General features: G+C 43.9%; 1 protein-coding gene across 1 annotated transcript; it reads left to right on the top strand.

The window, feature by feature from the left end:
* Positions 1 to 14,556: 14,556 nt before the first annotated feature.
* Positions 14,557 to 23,857, top strand: LOC149875246 (interstitial collagenase-like). Its single transcript, XM_090031761.1, has 10 exons — positions 14,557 to 14,760; positions 15,941 to 16,185; positions 16,480 to 16,628; positions 16,981 to 17,106; positions 17,969 to 18,130; positions 18,553 to 18,670; positions 20,060 to 20,193; positions 20,890 to 21,049; positions 23,356 to 23,456; positions 23,685 to 23,857. The coding sequence occupies exons 1-10, from the start codon at positions 14,656 to 14,658 to the stop codon at positions 23,783 to 23,785; spliced, it is 1,401 nt and encodes a 466-aa protein (XP_089887887.1). The 5' UTR covers positions 14,557 to 14,655; the 3' UTR covers positions 23,786 to 23,857.
* The last annotated feature ends 798 nt before the right edge of the window (positions 23,858 to 24,655 follow it).

Genomic DNA, 24,655 nt, shown 5'->3' on the forward strand with positions numbered 1-24,655 from the left:
TTTTTGGATACCAGGTGCCTTAAGGGCTATGTTCTTGGCCTCCAACCACCCCTAGAGCCACACCCATGCCTTGTAGATGTTACTGATTATTATTTCAGTGGAGCAGCTTGTCCCAGTGCAATGTCTGGCCTTCAGCCTCAAAAAATGTGTTGGAGCTTCAGCCTTCCTGTCCTTGGCCCCTTCTCTCTTTAGCTGGGCACCCCTTGCCCAAGGCACACTGTCTAGGACCTCAACTTCCAGGCTTCAGCCCTGGTTTTCAGCTTTGCAGGCTCTTGGCCACTGATCCTGGCTTTGGCCTTCTTAGCCTCTGACCCTAGACCTCCCAGCTTCAGGCCACCACTACATTGCCTTGTCTGGGTCAGGCTTTTGACCCCTTGGCTTAAAAGTCATAGAATCATAGAAAATTAGCTTTGGAAGGGACCTCAGGAGGTCATCTAGTCCAAACCCCTGCTCAAAGCAGGACAATCCCCATCTTGCACTTGCCTGGCTGATACCCAGTTCTGGCAGTGCTCAAATACTCCCATGCCCCTTGGGCACCCCAATGTTCTGTGCCCTTGCCCCCTGGCAGGGCTCAATTGACTACCTATCAGGCACCCTGTGGTTTAAACCATAGTGCACCCTCAGATGCTCCATTATGGCCACCTCATCACCACTTTTTAGCCACATTCAGTCCACCAGTTTAACTATAACCCATTCTGGGTAAACAAACATTAGGAAAGAAAAAGGTTAGCTATCACTTAAAAAGAAAACCTTCCTCCACTCTGGGTAAATAAACAGTGATCAGAGCAGCCCTCACCCCCAAGCTCTCACCACTCTGCCTCCAAAGTGCTTCAGCTCCTGCAAGGGCTTCTCAGGCAGCCACACTCTCCAGAGAGCTTGGGTCCCTGCCAGGCCCCCCTTCCTCCAACGTGCTCCACCTATCTACCCCAGGGCACTGACTTATCTGAGTCAGGAGACTCACTGGCCCATGCAGGTATTCACCTTTGGAGCTAATGGGCAGCTTGCCGTCCTTGCTGCAGCTTAGGTTGGCTGTTTATCTGTCAATACAACAGGCTATCCAGCTGTGTTTTCCCCATTCATAGTAACAGGAGTCTCTGTCTCCCTGTTACACTAGGCTAAACAACCCAAGCTCTTCTGGTCTCCACTGGTGTGAAAGGCTCATTGTTTTGGTCATCCCAGTAGTCCTTTACACCATTTCCAACTGAATTAATCCTTCCGAGCATAAATGGCCATAAGTATAGATTTTATGTCAGATCAGGCTGTAATAGTAGCTTGTACAATGGCATTGATTCACCAATATCTCTCCTGGATATACCTCACCCTGATATATTTTAGAACTGCATTTGTCTTCTCCAACACAGCATCACATTAGTGGCTGTGATTGGCTACTACACCCAGTCTCAGGACTGATCATTAGAAACCTGTGTCTACACATCTATGAGGACAGATCCCTAACTGAGCAGAGGATAAATTCCTAACTGAACAGGCTCTCTTTTTCTTAGGAATCAGTAAAAAGGCCCTGATAGTTTCCAGCATTTCCTTTCAGCTAGCTTTCTTCTTGGCTGCATGACTCTTGCATTCTGGCTGCCTGTTGGACTAACCTTAGCAGGAGGGGTAGATCCTAAGGCACGCTTCTGGGCATGGAGGGGGAGGAAAAAACTGAGTTTGAATCATCTCTGGCTAAAGGGGGTGTTGGACTGAGGTCTATTTCCTGGGTGAATCTTCTAAACTAGCATATAAAACATATAACGCATTGCATTCTTATCACTCTATTTTTAAGTACAGTGACTACTGTGCAACATCGGTGTGCACTAGGAATGCTCTGATGCTCTAAGCATACCTAACAGCATGCCGCCACCCCTCCAGATTTAGGTGCAAGGGGGTTCTTTCAGTCCAAAATGTGGTCACTGGCTTCAAGAAATCTGGGAGGATTCTTCTAGGTTTGTTCTTCTGGTAGAAAAACGTACCCAGAACTACACGTACAGTCATTCAAATGTGAGGCCCTGATGAGAGCTTCCAGCGCTAACACTGTGGAGCCAAGGGAAGGGGCTGTGTACACATCTCAGCATGCTCTTCAAGCTCCTTTGGTCTGCTGGCAACAGGTGGCAGGAGTGACTAGGGAAGCCCTGGCTGACGGACCCCCCCTGCAATGAGAGGGTTTAAACCAGCATTTTTCTACTTCCTAGAACAGTGCTCTAATTACCAGACTACAGACCAGGTAATATTTAGGTTCTTCAACTTGAAACTGTCCCACAGGTTGGAAATTAGGAGGAACCTTCTGACTATGAATCTGATCAAGTATTGGAATGAGTACCTAAAGAAGTTGTGGAATCTCCATCCCTGAAAATTTTCAAGAGCAGATTTGACAGACAGTTAGCTGGGATTATTTAATCAGGGATGATCTTGCCGAGAGCAGGGGGTTGGACTACACTAGATGACCCTGTGAGGTCCCTTCCAGCCCTGCTTTCCTACGATCCTATAATTCTATGTTAACCAGCACTGAGAATGCATATGCCAGATCACACAAGGGAATCAGATTCCAGTGCTGGGTGCTAGATTATGCCTGCAATCTTCTTTTAAATGCAATGGATATTTCAGAAAGAGATATAGAAAGGGCATTGGAGCTTGGGCCTTGCCTTCTGAAGATTTCCAGGGGTCTAGGCAATTCTTATCATATCCATAAGGTTTAAGGGCAATGTAGGTGACCCTAATGGAATGAGCTCTGGTACACTTAGAAAGGAGATCCACAATCTGTCTTCCAATGGGTCAGTTACAGGCTTGGGCTCTGCAGATTAAAATGACCCAGAGAGTAGTGCCCTCAAGAACAAAAATTTTTACCTATATTGTTTGTGTAATCAGGAAACTGGTAATTGGTTTGTAACAGTGGCACTCCTTACTTATCTATTGATTTTGGCTGATAATGTTACCTCTGAAATGGTGCACGTAGTATTGCTGGAACTCAGGAACTGAGTTTTACTCATTGTTTAAATGCAAAGGATTAATTGTACTGATTTAGTGTGTGACCAGCTGTACTTTGAGCCATGCTGTAGGTCACTAGTCTTTGGACCGAGGTCTGTTACAAATTTGAGTAACCAGCTATTAATACTGCCAAAACAGGGTGTCATTGCTCTACTGACTGATAATTCCTCTAAATCAGAACAAAGATGGCTTGGCACTGGCAATACGTAGGGAGTGTACAGGGGTGCACGTGCACCCCCTGAGAGTGCTGGTGTACCCCTGATAGGCCACGCTCCCCGCTTAGTTGACAGGCAGCCACTTCTGGAAGCTGGTAAGTGACATTGGCCACAAGAGGACCACACCACTCCCTTCGGTTGCTGACTGGTTGCTGCAAGGGCACGTGCTCCCCCTGAGTACAGTGACACCAGTCACCCATGTGGTTTGGCTAAAGAAAATGTTCAGAATTGGCTATCTCCTGATTTATTAGAAACACCTAATAAGAGAATCTCCTGATTTATAAGGATTGCAGACCTAAGAACATTTTTTACTAACAATCTGCAACCTTTTTACTAAAAACCAAACTTTTGTACTTACATATTCTTTTACATACGTCCCACCCTGTACCTCAGGGGGACATGTAGCCCTCCCTGCATTCAAGGCAAGCAGGTGTTACAAGCAGGCAATGGCAGATAGGATACAACAGCTACAATGAATGAAGGGGAAGGGGACTGTGAAGGTTCCTTTGGGCCCCAAAACCCTGACTGAGGCTCCCTGCAGGGTGCTAAGTTGGACACCCATTTAGACACAAGGTGGCATTGTTCTGTTCTGTCTGCCCATTAACACTTGCCTCTAGCTTTATTCTAGCCTCTAGCCCTTAAAGTATTTTATGAAAAATTTATAACCCATAAATTTATGAACAACTGGCAACCCTAATGACATCGGATACGAAGGTCAAAGGCTTGTAAGAATGCAAACATGCCAGAGTGAGAGGAGGCCCCTTCCTTTCTAAGCCACGATTCAAACTTATAGAATTCCGTAGTTTTCTAGCTTCTTAAGAAATGATGCAACAACAGATGAAACACTGTCATATAATACCACAGTGCACTAGCTCCTTCTAATGTCTTCTGTAAAAAAGTATTCATTATCAAAAAAAGCTTGTTTTGGCACTTTTCTTGCATAAGTATGTTACCTTCAGAAAAGATTAAAAGCAGACAAGTAGTAAACAGATTAAGACACACCTGACAGGGTAAGAAGTTTGTATCACACCTTCTATTAAAACTTACTAGTTCCACCTAGTGGTAAAGGAGTAAAATTGAACACAATTATTTTAAAAACTAATGGCATAATAGCTAAGACCAGTAGTGGAGTTGTGAACAACTGTTCTTAAATTTCATAGTAGTATGAAGGAGAGATGAATACTTAGCAAGTTCCTCCTCCAGCAGGATCTCCTGTCCTTGGAGGAACTCCAGTATGGTATCCCAAGGAAAGTTTCTCATGACTTATTTCATCAGGGATAGAGATGGAGGATTTGCAACCTTTCCTAATGCTATGCCAAAATTTGGCACTTCCAACACAGCTTTTAATTAATCTCTAGGCTGAATTAAGTATTCATAGCGCCACTGACCATGTTCAGTAAAGCTATGCTAAGGTCAGTTGACTGCTTGGTGAGACAGAGCCATCCCGGGGCACTCATAAGGAAAGGTAAGTCCCAAAATTTCAATTAGGTAGAAATCATAGCTAGAAGGCTCTAGATGCCACACAAAGGAACGCTGAAATTTTTGCACAGTAGCTTAATGGTCAGAGCACTTGCACAGGTTCTGGGCCCCTCTCACCCTGGGCCGGCGGGGGGCAGGTTGACTTTGTATCACCAGCTTCTTAGTAAAGTGCTCTAACAACCAGGTCATGAGCTAACTGGGCTGCTGGAAGGGAGGGGGCCCTGTATTCTAGACTGGACTCCTACTCCCAATAGAGCACTATCACTGTTGTTTCTCATTTATCCAATAAATAATAAATGCAGGAGGCAATGGGCAAGCTTAAAGAGGAGGGCCTGAGAAGGTGCAGGCTATTGAACAGCTTATAGTTGTGTGTCTGTTATACATGGATGAGGTGCAGGTACAACTATCCCGGAGTAGTTAGCATCGGGATCTCCTGCTCCCTTGGCAGGTACCTTATTCACTAGGTATTGGCCTAAACCACAGGAGCCTTGTCCTCTTCCATTTTACTTCCAGCACATACTTGCACAATGCCATTCTAATTTCCCACAGGGTAAAACAGAATCTCAAACTCCGCACTTTTAAGTGCCACAAACTGCAGTTATGCAAATGCAACCTGCCATTTAGATATGTAAAGAGAAATAGGTCCTTTGAATCCCAATGCAGATGAAGCTTGAACGTATGAGGAATGAGGAGCTGATGCTCTTAGTTAAAGAGAAGTTGTCTACACTTGAATAATAAAGGTGCCATTTCATAAAAGTTGAAATGTTTACATGGAATGGGAACAGTATTTGGTGAATATGGGATGTCCAACAAAAAGCACAGTACTGAATTGGAAGCTGCAAACTTAAAAATTGCCCAGATAGGGTAGATGAAATCTACACCTTTAGCGATAATATCAGATAGTGGCTCATAGATTTGGAATTTGATATCTGAGACCATACAAAGGAAGCAACAGCTGATTGCAACAAGGAGGTCTGGCTCTTTAAAAAGCACCAGGCAGCCCTGTTGAAGACACCCAGCTTTTGCGATTTGGGATCACTCAACATGCTGTAAGTATTGTGCAATTAACAGGGTAATTGCACAATTAAATGAGAGCAGTTACATGTGCAAAGAACCTATCACACCTTGGGTATTGTATGCAAGGAAACAAAGATAAATATGGTTCTGGAAATATGATAGCAGGAGAGCAGCAGAAGCATAATTAACTAATGCTGCCACTGCTCACCCACTGCCAACTTTCCAGACCCATGAGAGCCCTTGAGCCAGATGATAAGGCCCCACGTGCTAGTTCGGGTCTCCACACCGGGTCAGTCTGCAGCTGGTTCTGGCACATGACCCCAGACCTGGTACTCTAGGTATAGGCACCTACTTTTATTTTTGCCCATGGTGGGAGGGGCTTAGGATGATGAACCCATTTCAGGGGACAGCCCTCTTCCCAAGGGGTGTCAGGGCACTTGGGCCCCAACGTACTTGGTGCTTCTGACTCTAGGTCAGACGGTGGCTCCAAACCTGGTGCACAGCCCAAGACCTGGTACATCATATCACACCATGGCCCTAGATGAGATGTGCAACATCAGGCCATGGCCCCAGGCATGAGGTCAGACCTAGCATGTGGCCCTATATACCTGGCATACTGGATCGGACTGGCACTCTGTGGCTCCATCCTGTACATGAGGCTGGCAGCAGGCTCAGAAGCGGGCTCAGCTCCCTACCTGATGTTACTGAGTTACTTACTGAAGGTAAGATCATTTTTTTCATGTTGTCTTTTCAAAAACAGGGTATGTGTTATATTTTCAGGTGTGTTGTATGCAACAAATAGTCCATTCAGACTACCTGCATGGTAACACACTATTCAGGACTAGTAAAAGTATCATAAACACAACTTTTAGGTTTAAAGGCAGCATTTAAGTAAACAGGAAAAGAGGAGAAAGATGACAGTTACATATTCAGTGCTATACAGAAAATAAACTTATGTTGCCTCCTCTTTGTTTCTGCTAGTCCCTGTCCTGGTCTTCAGGTTCAATACTTAGCATGAGATGACATTTATCCACATCATTATAACCAACTAATAATCTGTGTGTCGGTCTTTCCATACAATTTGAGACAGATCACTGTGATTTGCTACTATTCCTATGCCAATCAGTGATATTTCCTAAATATTTTTTGTCTCTTTTCTGTCTACATGCACACATGCTTTATATGATCTGCTTCTTATTAAAAAAAAAAAAATGGAAACTTGGTAAGGCTTTATTGAATGTACTGTACCTACAACTTTCTTATAAACTACCTGGAAAAGTGTAGGATAGGCAGAACTACCAAGAAGTGGATAGATGACCTGATCAATAGGCCTGTGCGAGTCAACAGCGATCCAATCCGGCTTCGGATCCAGCCGCTTCAGATGCCAGTGATCAATACGGAGCTGCAGACTGGGTTTCCACCTCGATCCGGCTGAAGCAGCTCCAAAGCTTCGGCATCGCCTTGGAGATCCGGCCATAGGGTATAATGGGGAATCAATGAACTATCTATAACTTTGTTGTTTTTTGTCTAATTTGGATAAAACGTGCAGAGATGGTAGCCTCTGCTGAGAGCATGAAACCTACCAAGTTTCAAGAAGGTCAGTGCAGGGCTTTGGGGGGAACTGTACCCCAAATTCTTGAAAGCCAAACTCATGTCACGGCTGTGTGTTACAACACAGGGGGGTCAAATCTGCCAGGCTTGTAGCTCTTATTGAGGCCACAAAGCCTGCCAAGTTTCAAAGGGATTGCTGCAGGGGTTTGTGGGAAACTGCACCCCAAGCTGTAGACAAGCAAAACTTGTGCCATGGGTGACACTGTGTGTGTTCAGGCGCAGCAGGGTGACAGCTGCAGGGATGGTGGCCCCTGCTGAGGCCATGACACCTGCCAGCTGTGGAGGAGATCGGTGCAGGGGGAGTCTGGGGCCCTGCACCCCCAGCTGCTGACAGGCAAAACTCATGCCAGGACTGTCTGTCTTGGGGCAATTGATTGTCTGTATTGAGTCTTTCCCCTCCCTAGCCCGGTTTTGTAGGTGTTAATTAATGGTCGTTAAGTCATTATGTAGTAGCCAGGTCCAGTGTATTGAGCTGGTCCCTGAGTCCCTGGTCCCCGAGTGAATCATGGCTGATTGACTGGTAACTGGGAACACAGCAGCTGAGCAGCCAGGCCTGCAGCAGTGCCCCCCTCCCCGCCCCAAGCCAGACAGTCCCACAAGCACCCAGGGCACCAGTTTTGCTTGTCTGCAGCTTGAGGGGCAGTTTCCCCCCAAACCCCTACACCAATCTTCTTGAAATTTAGCAGACTTTGTGGCTTCAATAAGAGTTACCACCTCCGTAGTTTTCACCCCACTATGTTGTAATGCCTAGACGTGACATAAGTTTTGCTTTCAAGAATTTGGGATGCTGTTCCCCCCAAACCCCTGCACCAATCTTCTTGAAACTTGGCAGACTTCATCCTCTCTGCTAAGTATACCACTTCTGAGAAGTTCATCCAAATTGGACAAAACTGTAACAAAGTTATAGATATTTTATTGTTTTCCCATTATAGCCTATGGCCAGATCTTCAGGGCGGCTCCGAGGCGGCTCCGAAGCTCTTCGGGAAGCCGAATGAGGCCAGCGCTTTGACCCGGCTGTGCTGCTTCGGACCTCAAAGCATCCATAGCTTCCCTGGATCCAAAGCTCTGTCACAAGCCTCGCACAGCCCTACTGCTCAATAGCCACAAGCAACAGCAAGGACCCTCTTCACAATGCCAGGGAGGCTTCAAGTGGAGATCCCAGAGAGATCTTCCCTGGGTCTGGTGCTGTTTAATGTATTTATTAATTATCTAGATGCTAGAAGAAAGAGTTTCCTGGGCAAATTTGCAGATGACATGAAACTGGAAAGGATTGCAAACACCCTGGGGGACAGGAAAACAATTCAGAAGGATCTTGATAGATTGCGAAGCTACAGCCAACTGGGAAAGTTGAATGCTGAGGAATACAGGTTGCTACACCTTGTGAAGAATGACTAACAAAATGACTAACAATTGGCTGGATGGCAGCACTGGGGCAAAATACCTTGAGATATTGATGGATCACAGACTATGAGTTTGCAGTGTGATGCAGCTGTAAAAAAAAGGTGAATGCAGTTTTGGACTGCATCAAAAGGAACATTAAGTGTGAGACACAAGAAGTGATAAGGTCCCTTTACACAGGGGTGTTTAAAGTCATAGGATCATAGGAAAGTAGGGCTGCCAGGGGGTTCATTAGATCCTCTAGTTCAGCCCTCTATTCAAAACAAGATCATTCCAGTCAAGTGTTTGCTACACTCCATCAAGAGTATTGTGTGCAGTTCTGGGCTCCACATTTTAAAAGGGTCATGGAAAAGTTAGAGAGGGTCCAAAGGTTGGTAACAAAAATGATACAGGGTTCAGAAAGCAAGCTATATGAGGAGAGGTTAATATTTCTCTAATCATGTTCAGCTTGTGGAAACGGTGATTAAGAGAGGACATGATAGAGATCTTCAAACACTGAAGAGCTGCCATAAAGAAGAGGGGGAACATCTTTCCACCTTTGATGTACTGTAAGATGCATAGCAATGGCTTGAAATTACAGCAAAGTGGGTTTAGATTGGATATCGGAAAAAAAAGATCTTTACTGTTAGAACATAGCAAGGCAGTGGAATAGACTGCCCAGGGAGGCTGTGGAATCTTTTTTAATTGGAGGTTTTCAAGAAGAGGTTGGGCAGGCATTGGTCAAGGATGATCTAGAAGTAGCTATGCCTGAAGTGTGCTGTAAAAAGCAATAGCTGAAAGCCAGAGACCCCCAGGCACGCATTGCCTAGAGATAATGAGATGAGCTCTGCAGTTCAGGGCAGGTAGAAATTGGAGAGGACCATGCTCAGAAGCAATAAATTGAAGCAGAGTTCCATATGTGGCTTGATTATGAAAGACAATTAAATAAATTAGGATAAGTTCATGCAGGGGGTAGGACAGGAGCAGGCAATTATTTCAGGTGGAGGTCTGTTTGCCGGGTTTTGGCAAGCTGTCAAGGGCTGCATGGGTAGCCCTGCCCCTCGACAGGTGCCCCACCCCTGGTCACCATCTTGGGACCAGAAGTCCCTCCCCTAAACTCTGACCTTTGCCCCTGGAAGTTCTCCTTTGGAGAATAGGGTTTGCAATCTTAGGGGGGAAAAAAGAATGATATACTAAAAATCAAACACCCCTAAAAATATATTTTAATTTAATTTAAAAATATATTTTTGTCCTGATTTGTGTGTGTGTGTGCTGTATATGTAGAAGTAATTGCATTATAGCTCAAAATGCATACTTACTCTTGTATATGGTATGGAGTGTGTAGGGGTGTTGGGGGGTATGGGTGAATGAGTGTGGGGTTTATGGAGAGCTGTGGGTGGGTGGGAATGGGGGCTGAGCATCTGGTCTGAGCAGTGGTGGCACAGAGCAAATTGCTGCTCAGTGTGGGGGGAGAAGTGACCCCTCCCCCTCCCCATGGCCGGTACTTCCTGGTGCAGCTGCCTAGAGACCCCGCAGGGCTGCCTTGTGTCACTGCTGTCCTGGGCTGCCCCATGGGGCAGTGGTGGCAGTGGAGAACAGGCACAAGCAGCCCCATGTGGGCTCCCAGTGGCTGCACCAGGAAATACCAGCAGTGGGATGGGGAGGGGCCACTTTTCCCCCATGCTGAACAGCAGTTTGTTCCATGCTGCCACTGCTCAGCCTGGGCCTCAGCTTAGAAACTGCTGCTTGGCACAGGGGAAAGAGCCCCCCTCCCTCATTGCCACTGGGCAGGTTTTGGTGAGGCGTCCTGGAGCCCGTGCCACGCTAGGCTGTGGTGCAGCTCTTTCACTGTTGCCTCTGGGTGGTCCTAAATCTGCTCCACATGGTCACTGTTGCTGTGCTGGGTAGCCCAGAGGTGTCAGTGAAGGAGCATCACTGCAGCCTAGTGCGGTGCAGGATCTGGGCAGCCACACCAAAAACTGCCCAGTGGCGAGGGCACTTTCCCTTGTACCGAGTAGCAGTTTCTGCTCAGCTGCTGCCACTGCTGCTGCTTCAGCTTAGCCACGATGGGCCAGCCCAGAGCCAATGCAGGGCCCAGGCTGAGCAACAGTGACACAGAACAAACTGCTGATCAGCATGGGGGAAAGGTAGTCCCTCCCCCTCCTGCTGCTTGTGCTTCCTGGTGCAGCTGCTCAGAGCTACACGGCTGCTTTCTGCTCCCATCACTGCCCCATGGGGCAGCCCAGAGGTTGTGGTGACACAGGACAGTCCCGCAAGGGCTCCAGGCAGCTGACCAGGAAGTAGCGGCACAGGGAGGGGTTGCTGTCCCCTCCCCTCCAATAGCAGCAATTTGTTCTATGCTGCCACTGCTCAGCCTGGACAGGCAAATGCGGGGTGCGTGGGGTTGGGGCTGCGCGTGCTGGTCCCTGCCCATACCATGGGGTTGGGGGCCCTGAGAGTGAGCAGCTGTGTGGGAGCCAGCAACCGCCAGGTGGGAGTGTGGGGCCTGCACTGGTGTCTTGGAGCCAGTGCTGACAGGGTCCACAGTGGGTTGGCAGGAGTGAGGTGTCCCAGCTGGCATGGACTCTATGAAGCCGGGCCAGCACCCCTTTCTCCCTGCTGGTACAGCCCAGCTCAGCTCCATAGACCCCTGCCAGCCCATGCCCCATGCTCCTGCCACTCTGCTCTGGGCCCCACCAGTGCTGGCCCTGGGACACTGGCACGGGACCCACACTCCTGCACACCCACTTGTTTCCACTGCTCCCTTCTGCCACTTTCCCTACTTTTCTGCCTGCCTGCTGGCCACTCTGCACCATGTGGCTTCTAGCCACATGGCTGGTCCATAGGACTCAGCAGCAGCCAGCCTGGCCTGGCCCCAAGGACTGGAGTGATTGTTTGCAGTCCTCCCCTGCCTCCCCACCTGCTGTTCCCTGCTCTTACCTGAACTTCCCACTCTACCACAGGCAGGCATGAACAGGCCCATGGTCCCAGGCCAGAAACCTCTGCCAGGTGAGGGCTTCTGACTGGTGGTTGGGGCTGGACAAGCCTTGCTGTTCAGGGTCCTTCTGTGGTTTCCCCTGAGCCCTACTGCCCCTGACTCTTGTCATGTTTGACAGGCAGCCAGGGGAAGATACATATTCATTTTCTAATTTATTTAGGGGCCCTGCAGGCCAGATGGAATGGCTTGGAGGGCTAGATTCAGCCTGCAGGCCATATTTTGCCCACCCCTGTGGTAGAATGACAGAAAGGGAGTTTTGGCTCTCCAGTTAGTATGTGTGGAGCTGTGCTTGCAGTCCACAGGTTGCAGTACAGTGCAGAGTAGATGGCGTTAGCTTTCCCATGCTTCTGAGTTTTGCCTGTTGCCACTTGGAGCTGGAAAGAAATTATTTTCCCTTTCCAATGCTACACATGTCAAGGTTTTATTGTGGGGGGGAGCACATAATACAATGCAAAGGCACTGTGGCTAGATACAGTCTTCTTATTGATGTCTGAATATGATGATGGAGGAAGAATAGTCAAAAAATAGAACTGATTTTGATGATGAATCCTGAAACTGAGGCCATATGTGCCCCAAAAGCCTATATAATATGATGAGTTCTGTTGGTAATCATCCTAATGTTGAAATGAATTCTCGCTTCCCTATTTCTGAAACTTCCTGTATCATCTTTTCTTAGTTATTTCACAAAAGAAGCAGTTGTCTATAGTGGTAGTATATAAGAAGGTACCAAGTGCTACTGGGCAAAATCTAAAATGGCCTCTGACATGCTTTGCATGCTTAAAAATATGCACCTGGATCTGAGAGGGTGATTCAAAGAAACAACAGAAAATGGCTAGCTTGCCTGTCCAGTCAGTGGAGTGAGCTAGGGGCCTCCAACAGGTGGCTGAAAAGATTGTAAATGCAAGGTAGAGAGATGCCTAGAGGTAGGCAGATGGTGTTTGATGGAATTACTGCCTGGAAGCAATCTGTCTCAGATCTGTCTCCAATTCCTTGGACACAACTACGTGTGCAATTAATGTGAATGAATAAACTCTGGCACAGTTCATGCTGGAGTTTATTGCTCCCAGGTGCACTGCTTGCATGTGCATCTGGGACAGTAGCACACTGACCCAGGGCAGAGCAGCTCCACCTGGCAGGGAGTTCTGGGGGTCAACCTGCCAGTCCAGGGCTGCTCCTGCCTGGCTCAACCTGCTGAGGGCAGGGTGGCTAGGGCAAGAAGGTGCTTCAGTTTGGGGCTAGCTGGCAGGCAGCCCCTGCACTGAAGCACCCTCATGCCCCAGCCAGTCCCATCAACATCTACACATGCATTACAACAAAATGACTCTGCCACAGGTTATTATTTGTTTCTGGCAGTACTATCCTATGGTGAATTTAATTAGTTTACTACAGCCTAATAGCACTGCATATGTAGATGCTGACATTTTACTGCAGAACTAATTAGTCAGCTCCACAATAAACATCTCATGTAGATGTGCCCTTTTAAGTACCTAAATTCTGCCTAAGTTCTACTTAATCGCCCAAGTATTTTTGGCACTAGCACACAGTTTGTAACCCTACTTGCCATGTAGTATAGGTTCATAAGCATCCATGTGGCTCCAGAGCAGGTTCATTTGACTGCATGGGTCCAGGCAAGTATACAGCTCTGTACATGTGTGTTAAGTCATGAAACTCTACCTGGTAAAGCACCACAGACAGTAGGTATGAAATCCCAGAGGAAGCAGAGAACCAGCCTATGAGATGGTTTCAATCTGTACCTTTACTTCCTGGCACAGTGCCCTAACTGTCAGGCTGCAGATCAGGAACTTTCCAGGTTCTTCCATTTTAAGCTATCCCCCTCAGCAGCAAAGAGAGCAAGACACATAGGGTCAGAAGGAAGCCCACAATGTAGAGGGTGCTTGGGGCAGTAAGATGGAAGCTGTTCTGTAAGGGAACAGACTTTGGATTCTACCTGAACCCTTTCTTCCTATAGAGCACAAATGTCTCTCCGACTTTGATTCAGTGAAGATTAAATACATGGTTTAGTGTTCAGTGGCTTATCTTCAAAAGGAGTGCTAGAGAGAGAGAATACTTGATCTATCACCTGGTGGTTTGAGATCAGGGAAAGGGAGTCAGAGAGATTCAAGTTTAAGTCCCCTGTTGGTGGGTGGAGGAGAACATTAGAGTCTGAGCCATCTGCTTTCTGGGGAGGTGATTAACCACCCTCCCTTTGGATCTGAAATATGGGAGGGTCCTGGTCCGCTTCAGCTTTCACCAGACCAGGACTTAAGTTTACATTCAGGGCTAAGTACCTGGACTTCCAGAGCACAGTCTGCTGTTCATGCTCAGTGGCCATGTGGCCATTTTTACATCCAGAATAAGAGACTGTGAGTAAGTGCTGAAAATAGCAGTTATGTGACTGGAAAATTCAACTTTGACACATGATGTGAAAGAAGATTCTGCCTTTAATATGTATTAGTTGGATTATGGTGGTACAATTCATGACCAGTGCCAAGTGTAAAAGCACAGGACAAAAGATGGCTCTTGCCTCAAAGACCCCAAGTCCTGGGGGACACAGAAAAGCTGTAAGTACCTGTAGGTTGAAGTCACTTAGTCTGCGCACAGCTTTAAAGTTAAGCAAGCACTTGAGAGTCTGAATGACTGTTGTGTTTTATTCGTTACTGTATATTCTTTTTTAAACTTCTGAAACACTGTAATCACTTGGCTGAGAAATAGTGTAAATGAGGAAGGAAAAGAATATGAAATCACAGTACTTATTTTATTTGTAACTCTTATTAAATATATTACATGACTGCAAGAGCGGAAATCTATTAGCTAATCTTTGTTGCATCACTAGATGATGAATCTGTTTGGATCATAATTTTTTTGCTTCTGAGACGATATTATACATAGTGAATCAAGCTCCAGCTGCTGGACACATCTGCTACATAAACCGCACTGTCTGAGAGGTGTGTGCTAGCTTGCAAGTAAACAGGTGCAGAAATGACAGTAAGAATGAAAAGCCTTCCACTCCTGCTGCTATCATATGCAGCATTTTCCTCGGCTGCTCCTTTGGCTCCAGAAGTTGACACCATGATGCTTGCTGAGGTAAATACTTGCCATGGCTCCTATATTCTCTATCTCAGAGTGAATATTCTTGTCTGTTTCATAAAAGGGATTTTATAAATGTTAAATTGCACTTCTTTTCCTCTTTTTTTGGAATAAACCAAGTTAAAGAGGGCTTAAAGAAACTCTTTTCTTCTTGTCTCTCAATTTATCTTAATGAAAATTGTTTGGCAAAGCAGGATTAAGAGTTTCATTTAGTTTGTTTTTATTACAATCTATCCTATCAGATGTGATATAACAAAGTGAAAACAATATGGAAACATAAATGAATGATGCTGTCTTACAACCAGATTCTGTGGTTCCATATATTCAGGTAGGCACTCAGATGAGTCCTTAGTTTTAAGTCAATATGCTGAGTAGTCTCATTTATTCCCGTGGGATCTCTTACACACCTAAAATAAGGCATATATCCAAGTATATACCCCCCAAAAGAACAACCAGAAATGTTAATAGCTATAAAACTCACTATTCCTTATTAGGAAGTTATAGCACCGTCTACTTACTGGGGCCAAGATTTTTTTTTTTATAGATTTACAAAAATGAGGATTTGATATCCATATTTGTTTTCCTAAATCAAGCTATTGATTTTTCAAAACACTCACCATCCAGCAACATCCACTGGGTTCACCAGTTTTCAGAGTTGCATAATAACTGAGGGCTAGTACCTAACAGTATTGAAGCTAACTGTATTACCCAGAAAATAAGGGCTAAACGATCATCATTAATAAAAATTGAACTGGAATTTGGTAAGGTAACTTTAGATTTTTAAGATTCTTTGGCAACAGTATTCATTGATAAAACAGGATATCTACATATCAAGAAGAAGTTTATCATGAATTTTAATTTAGTAAGAAAGTAACCCATCCTAGTTCCTTGGAACACAGACTCCAAGGTTAGAATGCTTTAGACAAGGCTTTGAACTATCAACATGCGATGTAGTGGCAGAGCTGTAGTGATAGAGCTCCTGCCAAAGGTTGTCTTTGGTTGATATATGGATATCTTCATGTCGGGGAGACTGAAGTAGCCAGACACCCACACAGTCACTTCCTTAGGTGCTATCAGCTCAGAAACTTGTGTGCCCCAGCCATGCTAGCTCTATGGTTGCTAGGCTGAGGAGAACCTCTGACTTTTCACCAACATTCATCACTCTTGTTTTTGGCAGGGTTATCTAAGAAATTTCTATGGTCTGGAAACAGAATTGCACCCTTCTTTTAAGAGAAAGATCACTGATTCTGTATCTGAAAAGCTCAAGAAAATGCAGTCATTTTTTGGACTAAAAGTGACTGGGAAGTTAAATAATGAGACTGTGGAAATGATGAAGCAGCCCAGATGCGGTGTGCCTGACATCGGCGAGTATGTTTTAATTGATGGGAATCCAAAGTGGCCAAGAAATGATCTGACATACAGGTAATAGTTCTCTAACCAATTTGTGGAGCTAACAGAGTTAGGCTGAAACTTGCAAATATGTGGGCCTAAAAACAGAAAGCTGTGCCCTCCCTTCTGGACTTTGGCACATTCTATATTCTAAAGGAGGAGTTATAAGTACCGCGGACTTGAATATCAAGCTACCTATTCCTCTGTCAAAACATGGATATAAGAAATTTTGCATCAAATATCAAATATTTTTACTACAGCAATGTATTGTTAATAATAACCTGCACGTGTCAATGTGCATAGACTAATGTTTGCTTTATCCTAAAGGATTATAAACCGCACACCTGACATGAGACCAGCCGATGTGGATGAGGCTATCAAACAAGCATTTGAAGTCTGGAGTAATGTAGTACCACTGACATTCAGAAAAATTGAGGATGGAGCAGCAGATATAATGATGTCTTTTCAATTCAGAGGTGATACAAAATAACACAATAATCATAGATCATAGAATCATAGAAAATTAGGTTTAGAAGGGACCTCAGTCCAACCACCTCCTCAAAGCAGCACCAGCCCCAACAAGATCATCCTAGCCAAGGCTTCATCTAGCCAGGTCTTAAAAACCTCCAAGGATGGAGATTCTACAAACTCTCTGTTCCAGCGTTTTACTACCCTCCTAGCGGTAAAGCTTTTCCTAATACCTAACCTAAGAAAAACCTAGGAAAAAATAATCTAACCGATTACAAAGTAATGCCTATTATCAAGCAGTCATTAGCCATCATCAATTACAGAGGCAACTGAAGAAATTAATTTATTACTTTTTTTTAGATCATGGTGATGGGTATCCCTTTTATGGACCCCATGGGACACTGGCCCATGCTTTTCAGCCAGGCCCCCGGATTGGTGGAGATGTTCACTTTGATGAGGAGGAAACTTGGACAAAAAACAGTAAGGGTAAGATTTTCCATGCTGGCCTTGTTTGCTCAGGTAATATAGCAATTTACATCTTGAGTTGTTCCATTGATTTCCAATGTTATATTTGGAATAAGAGTAGATGATTCTGGCCCCAAGATACTTTTTCTTCCCTCCCTTCGAGAGACTTCTTTGAGGAAAGCAGTTCTGTAAGAGGTTGGAGTTAGCTGAGCTTCATTCTGGGCTTGTCTACACATTCATTAACCCACCTTAGATACTGCACATTTAGTTTACTGCTTCCTTAATCAAAGACTAACTAAAAGTGCAGTACCTAAAGTTACTTCGCAGTAGTGCTGGCACATGGTTATTTAGTGATGTTTACTGCACATTAGCCTAATAACACTGCGCAGTAGGCTATCAGCACAGTTTTTGCCATGATATGCTACTGAACAGTGTTATTAAGCCAGTGTGCAGTAAGTGTCTTATGTAGATTTGCTCACTGGGTTGTTTTTTTCTCATGTCTGTAACTAGTTAAGAGTAAAAAGAATGGTGCTGAGAAAAGTAACTTCCTTTGGCAGCAAGCCCCACTTTCTAGCAAGGTTTATGTGTTGTTCTACTTACCTTCGAACAGCAGGGTCCAATGCTAGCTGGTGTCTTTGTCCATTATCACATTTTGTCATAAATAAATGTAAACTTACTTAGTGCCTGATTAGACTATATATTCATATAACCATTCTTTTTCTACTATACCTGTTTAGGCCATTGTGTTTGCAGAATAAGTAAAAATATCTCTAACGTGTAGTGTGTTCGGTTTTGACATAGAAAGCTCTTTCCCATTTAGACAACCACACTAGATATTCAAACACATGGCATCTATTTTAATAGCACTATGTTTATTCTGCAGGCTACAACTTGTTCATTGTTGCTGCCCATGAGTTAGGCCATTCATTGGGTCTGGCTCATTCTCCTGATCCTGGTTCTCTGATGTACCCAAATTATGCCTACAGAGACACTAAAGAATTTCATCTCCCTCAAGATGACATTAATGGCATTCAAGCTATCTATGGTAAGAAAATCAGCACCTAATGGTTCACTTAGTTAATTCTGCTTTTCCACAGAATATGGCTTAATCAATTAGAAGTGATTATTTTAAGAAACCATCTAGTGTTATCGTACAGTGCTCCCAGAGAAAGCATAAACAGTAGAGAGGGAAGGGATCTGCTGAGGTCATCTAGTTTCTTCTTCTGCCCCAGGCTGGGGTCACATATACCTAAATCTAAAAAAATGGTTTGTCTACATGCTCTTACTAAACCTCCAATGAAGGACATTACACAACTTCCCAGGGTTACCTATCCTGAGAGCAATCCATATTTTCCTGATCTTCACTAAATAGAAGTGGGGGTGGGGGATGTTCCCTGGCTCACGCAGAGTTTCAGTTGTATTTTTCTGTTTGATATAATATTAAGTTATTCTTTGATCCTCATGTAGGACAATCTCTGCAACCTGTTCAACCAACTGGACCCTCAACTCCAAGAACGTGTGACCCTAATTTGTCTTTTGATGCTGTTGCTACTCTGCGTGGAGAAATGCTGTTCTTTAAGGGCAGGTAAAATCAACAAGCCTGTGTGGTGGTGCATTGTACTGCAGTACTGAGAAGGAAGCAAAAGTACCAAAAATTCTTCCCCCTCAGTCACAAAAATAAAAAGACTACTTGAAATGTAGTGCAAACAAAGCAATATCACTAGAAAGTCACCACCTATATCTCCAAGTGGTGGCTTGAATCCCCCCTTAGCAGGCATCTTGTCTTTTCTTAAAATTTCCCTAAGTTGGAATGGTTTTTTTTCTGATTCCAAAGGGTCTTTGTAAGTGGTAAAATATTCACTGCATATTGTAATTGTAAAGGAATTGTTATTGTTTCCAGTGGAAATGAAACCCAAGCTTGGTGGGCAATCCAGTGTGGCAGCACAGTGTAGGAGTGGTTTGTACGAGTAGAGGCTGTGAGAGAAATTTGGAGACCTGTTAAATCCTGGTACAGGGTCCCCACCAGCTCTCATTTTGTAAAAAGGAAATAGGGAAATTCTATTTGCATTCTAAGCCAGATTCATAAGTCTTGAGAAACTGAGACCATGTGTTATTTGCAATTATTACCCATTATATGTTCAGGTCTATTAAGAAAGAGGGGGATATTGTGTAATGACCTTTCCACATCATGTGTTTTCAGCAATAATAGACGCTTTCCTCTTCAGCACAAAAGTAGCTCAAGACTTAACTCTACGAGGTAGTAGCTGTAGCAGACTCATGTCCTCTTTGAACTGGGTTCAAATTTGGGGTGCATTCACATGGATGCAGTGGTGCGGTCACACCTCCTTTTCTGACCACATGGCAGGAGCCATAGCCAGGGAATTTTTTAAATCCCTGAAGATAAGAATTGCCCCCTCCTTTCCCCTCCATGTTCAGAGACGTGTCCCCTCCTCTCCCTTCCCTGTCTCCTCCCTTTCATTTCCCCTCTCCCCTGCTGTTCTGAGTGTAGGGAGAGTTCAGCCCAGGACAGTGACAGCGGGGGCAGCAGTGCATGGGCAGGTTTCCCTACTCTGCCTGGTCCCCTTGGGTGTTCCCTACAGGCAGGAACCCATCTGTCTGCTAGTGTTGACGCTTTCCCAGGATGAGCCCAACCCTTGTGCAGCCCAAATGGAGCAGCTCTGGAGCTCCCCTCACCCCTGGGCAATGGGCACAGCAGCAATGGCAGGTAGGGGATAAGGGGAAGGGAAGGGGAGGGGACATGCCTCTGAGCAGAAATGGGTAGAGAGAAGTATTCTTACCAGCTTTGGGGGTTTTAAAAAGCCCCCAGCTGCTGCTCCCACAGTGTAGTCTAGGATGAGGGATGCACTCACCTCTGCAGTGTTGTTTGCTGTCCCTGCACCTGGGCTTGTAAAACTCTGGATCTGCTTCTGGCTAAAGTGGAACTGCTTTAATGTTCAAATTATCTCTCAATCAGGTACCTGTGGCGCAAGCATCCGCAAATAAGAGAGACTGAGATAAATTTAATCTCTCAGTTCTGGCCAACCCTGCCAGCTGGAATTCAAGCTGCTTATGAAGATGTTGAAAAAGATCAATTTGTTCTTTTTAAAGGTAACACAATCTTAGTTTCTCTTGGTCTCTGACATATGAATTTGCTGTAATTAGGCTGCTTCACAGAATGTGCAATTAAGGAATCTGCCCTGGTTCCCTTTAGATGAAGTCCCATTTAAACTTAATTTTCAAGCAGAAATGCCTTTTCTAAATTTAAAATGTTAATTTGAGTAGTTCTGTGATGTTGTTTAATTAATTCACTGTCAGTTGTAAGTTAAATTCCTATCAGAGTTTTTGGAAAGGACCTTTTTGGACTGGAGCTTAACAAAAGATTTATCATCAACAAAGGTTGCTCAAAGGTTTTGAGAAAAAGAGAATTCTGATCCCAGGAGCCTACATTCTAGGTAAAGAAAGAACCAGTACTGCAGGAGGATGCCTAGAAGTCAGGGAAACCCTGGAGAAATTTTGAAATGTCAGACATCTACAGTGCTCAGAACTTCTGAGTGTAAGTTTTTTTATGAGCATTCAGAAAATGCATTTATACAAGTTCTGTAAAAAAAAGTTATTGAATGAGCTGCAACATTTTCTACAAAATCTATGAAGTGCTCATCTGACAATTTTTGTGAAAGAATATTTTTTTTTTTAGAAACAGGGGTATTTGCTGATGAAAACAAATATTTCAATGAGCTCTAGCAGAAGTCATGATTACTGTTAGCAGAACCAGTTGATGAAACACTTTTTTTTTTTTCTTTGCAGAGGACAAATTTTGGGTTTTCAAAGAATCCAATGTAGTCCATGGTTACCCTAAAAGAATTCATCAGCTGGGCTTTCCAAAGACTGTTAAAAGAATTAATGCAGCTTTCAGTGATAAGAATACAAGGAAAACATATTTCTTTGTAGCCAACAAGTACTGGAGGTAAGTTTTAATGCACAGCAGTCTTAACATATTTTCTCTTTCATGTGGCTGAAGGATGACTGTGAAGAATAATATAAAATAGCACTTAATTTAGCTGGGGTACATAAAATTAAATAGATTTTTGATGGGATTTATTTCCAAATATAACGACTCTGCTAAAAATACTAAACTTTCTAGGAGATTCTGTAACCGTCTTCTAGAATTGTTTATTTGAGGTAGAATCACATGCTGCAGGATCCACAAAATCTATAAACAGGTGATTTTCTAGGAAATTGCCTACATTTAACCCACAAACATGCAATTTTTTCTTGTAATATCATGAATTATATTCCTGTAACTCTCAAACATCAAGGTAAAAGAACTGCTATCATGCTGGATTTTTTTTCCCTTCAATATGAAGTCAAGTCACAGTGTTCACTTCAGTGAACATTTTGGATGGATGATTTGGACACTGATGATCCTAAACCTGAGGCAGGGGTTTTCCTATTTTTCTATTATTCTCTATAATTGCATGAAGTATAATTGTACTTCACTTTGCCTAGGGACAGAAATTACACATAAACTGGTATAAGTGATTGGAAACTGGTTCAAATCTGTAACACAACAGAAGTGCAGTGAAGATAAATCACTTTCAAAACAGTCAAAGCTGGTTTAAGATAAATATGGATGAATGTAATATCAGACTTAACTGATTTAGGTTATATTGGTTTACTGAACTTCTGTCCCAGTTCCCCTCCAGATTCAGGCTGTCTGCTCCAGCTGAGCAGGGAAGCATACTCTAGTGCCCCCCCTGGCTTCTGGCCTGGGTCACTGCAGGCCCGTGGCTGCTTTTCCAGAATCAAAAGTGAATGTCTGTTCACTTTCTTATCGGTTCAATTTATGCAGTTTAGACTAAACTGCAAAGATTGAATTGATTTAGCCTTGTACTTTTGACTATCTGTACTTAGCCTTTGGGGTTACAATTTGTTTAAATTTCATTGTTTTTGTTTAGAATTTTTTTTCTGCAGCGTGTTGCTCTGAACAGGTCCCCTCCTTATAGTCCAATGGCACCTTAGTTTGTGAAAACAGTTTAGGATTCTGTTGAACAGGACTCATTGACTAACACTGTCATAGTACCACCATTCTCCTATAAAGATGCATCAAGATTTTTCATAAAATACTATCTAAATTGTTGAAACCTGGACAAATATGGTTTAAAATTACACAGACAGGGCCTCTGCTTTCCTCAGTGGTTTGACACTATATGTATGTGGTACATGTGGTATATATAGGCTAGGAATGTTATAGTCATTTGGGGCAGTCTTGTAAGATAATGCACCAAGTCAGGTGTTTACCTTTTCCTGCCATTCCAGTAGAATACATATACACCACAATGCCTTTTCTAGATCAGAGCTGTCCAACTCATGGCCTGTGGGCTAAAGAGTTAACATGGCTCCCATGTGGCCCCCATTCCCTACATCACTCCTGCTGCTGTACATACACTCTCATACACATGCACTTGTGCAGGCTATCTGCAATGGTGGGAGCTGTGCTGTGTGCCCCTCCCCACCCAACCAACTGAAGCCCACTGGGGCAGGAGGTGCACAGGCAGACAGGCCCCAGCAATCCCTGCAGTGCAGTACAGTTCCAGGGGGGAATAGAGCAGCTGCTGGAGTCAGTGTTCCAGCAGCATCCCACCATGATTAGCATATGATAGCTGGGCTACCTTGTTGGGAAGAATGGAGCTAAGACAGCTATTCATGGGCAGGCAGTGTGGTGTCTGGTCCTCACTTGCTTAGAAGTTGGGTGACCCTGCTGTCAGTGAAATCCTAGCATCATTGGACGTTTTGCTATTCATTTCTATAGGACAGCACTTTCAATCTCTCACATCTCTCATGCATATACACAGAACAATAACAATTGTAATAGTTTAGTCAGGTTAGTTTATTCCAGTAAAAACTGTGTCACTTCTGTGTTAGGTCTTGTTTTGATCTTTCTAAATATTATTTGCCTATCTATAAATATTTATTCTATCTTTTATAAATTAAGCTATGATGAAAAAAGACAATCCATGGATAAGGGTTATCCAAGGAAAATAATCAAAGACTATTTGAGATGAAATGCTGGCATCATTAGGGATTTTGCCATTCTCTTCAATAGGGTAAAGATTTTCATCTCTCTCACCTCTCATGCACATGCAAACCTAGGCACATAATAGCAGTCCAGTCATTTTAAAGAACAGCAGCATTTCTGTGTCAGGTGTTGTTTGGCCTTTCTAAATGTTACTTGCTTATCCATAACTCCTTATTCTATTTGTTTTTATTAAGATATGATGAAAATAGGCAATCCATGGATGAGGGTTATCCAAGAAACATAATCAGTGTCTTTGGAAAGATTGGAAAGGTTGATGCAGCTTTCCAGCATGATGGTAAATAAAACTAATATTTATGTTTGTTATGCTACAGGGTATGTGCTTCATTGGAATGCACATTTATTTTAAAGAGAACCTTTATAAATATTTATGCAGGTTTACTGAGAACAGGCAGTCTAATAAAGGAGTATGTACTTCCTGTCAAAGTTAATTTTGTTTTCTAGAAAAACTTTTAAATTGACTGCACAGGCGAATTCTAAACCTTCAATTTATTTTTCTTTCTAGGCTATATCTATTTATTCCATGGAAGAAAACAGACCCAGTTTGATCCTAATACCAAGCAAGTTGTCAGAGTCCTGAAGAGCACTAGTTGGTTCGGTTGTTAATTGCAGTGATTTTCATAACTTTATGAACTGCTCTTGAACTTTTAATGGTTGTTTTAGAAGTACTATTTTATCTGGGACTTTTGTCTGAAACACTATGAACTGTAAACCTAATGCAGAAGATTATATAACTGAATAATATATTAAATTTTTACAGACTAGTTTAAAGAAAGTCAGGAAAATATATTACGTTTGCCATATTGGGTTTTTCTGTCTTTTGATTAGGGCCACTTCATGAGACCCTGACCCTGTCCTCAGAGGTACACAGAAATTACATGGGGGTTTTAGAGTCAAACTCTTTCTCCCAAATCAAAAGCAGGGAATAAAAATGCTATATAGCTCCATACTGCACTATCATGAACCACCCATTCTGAAGTGTCTATGCATGGATAAGCTTGTATATTCCCAAAGTAATTAATCTGTTAGTCATGCCTAAACTTCCCTCTCTGATCCACCCTTATTCCCATATTTCTTTTAGTGGGCCTCAGTAGCCTTCCCTGTTTGTTTTGCCCTTGTGTCGTAAGTCCTGTGGTCTACTCTCCCTGCCCTGGTGTTTGTTGTGTGGCTGAGTAAGCCAGCTCGAATCTCCCTAGCCCTTGTGTCTATGTCCCCCCCTCCCCCACATTCCCCAAGCATAGCCCTCCTGGCTTTTTTCCTGTGGAGATGTAGCTCAGTGAGCTTCAGCCCCCTTCCCCTTTCCTCTTTTTCCCCCAACAACCCTATTAGAGTCACTAGCTCCACTGTACATTTTGGGGTTTCTTTATTCTTTTACCCTCCCTGATGTGAAGCAATGGCACAGCAAGAACTTTGTGGGGGGGAATATGTGCCCACAGAACTTCCTGCAGCCCTCACTATGGGGGCAGATCCCAGCCA

Source organism: Crocodylus siamensis, chromosome 1 (assembly GCF_052110815.1).
Source record: "Crocodylus siamensis isolate JL-2025a chromosome 1, ASM5211081v1, whole genome shotgun sequence".
Taxonomy (NCBI): Eukaryota; Metazoa; Chordata; order Crocodylia; family Crocodylidae; genus Crocodylus; species Crocodylus siamensis.

Excerpts from the sequence above, each read along its gene's own strand:
- LOC149875246 (XM_090031761.1), top strand. The coding sequence starts at position 14,656 with ATGACAGTAAGAATGAAAAGCCTTCCACTCCTGCTGCTATCATATGCA. Across the intron at positions 17,107-17,968 it reads TTGGACAAAAAACAGTAAGG|GCTACAACTTGTTCATTGTT; the intron begins GTAAGATTTTCC and ends TTTATTCTGCAG. Across the intron at positions 18,671-20,059 it reads ATGCTGTTCTTTAAGGGCAG|GTACCTGTGGCGCAAGCATC; the intron begins GTAAAATCAACA and ends TCTCTCAATCAG.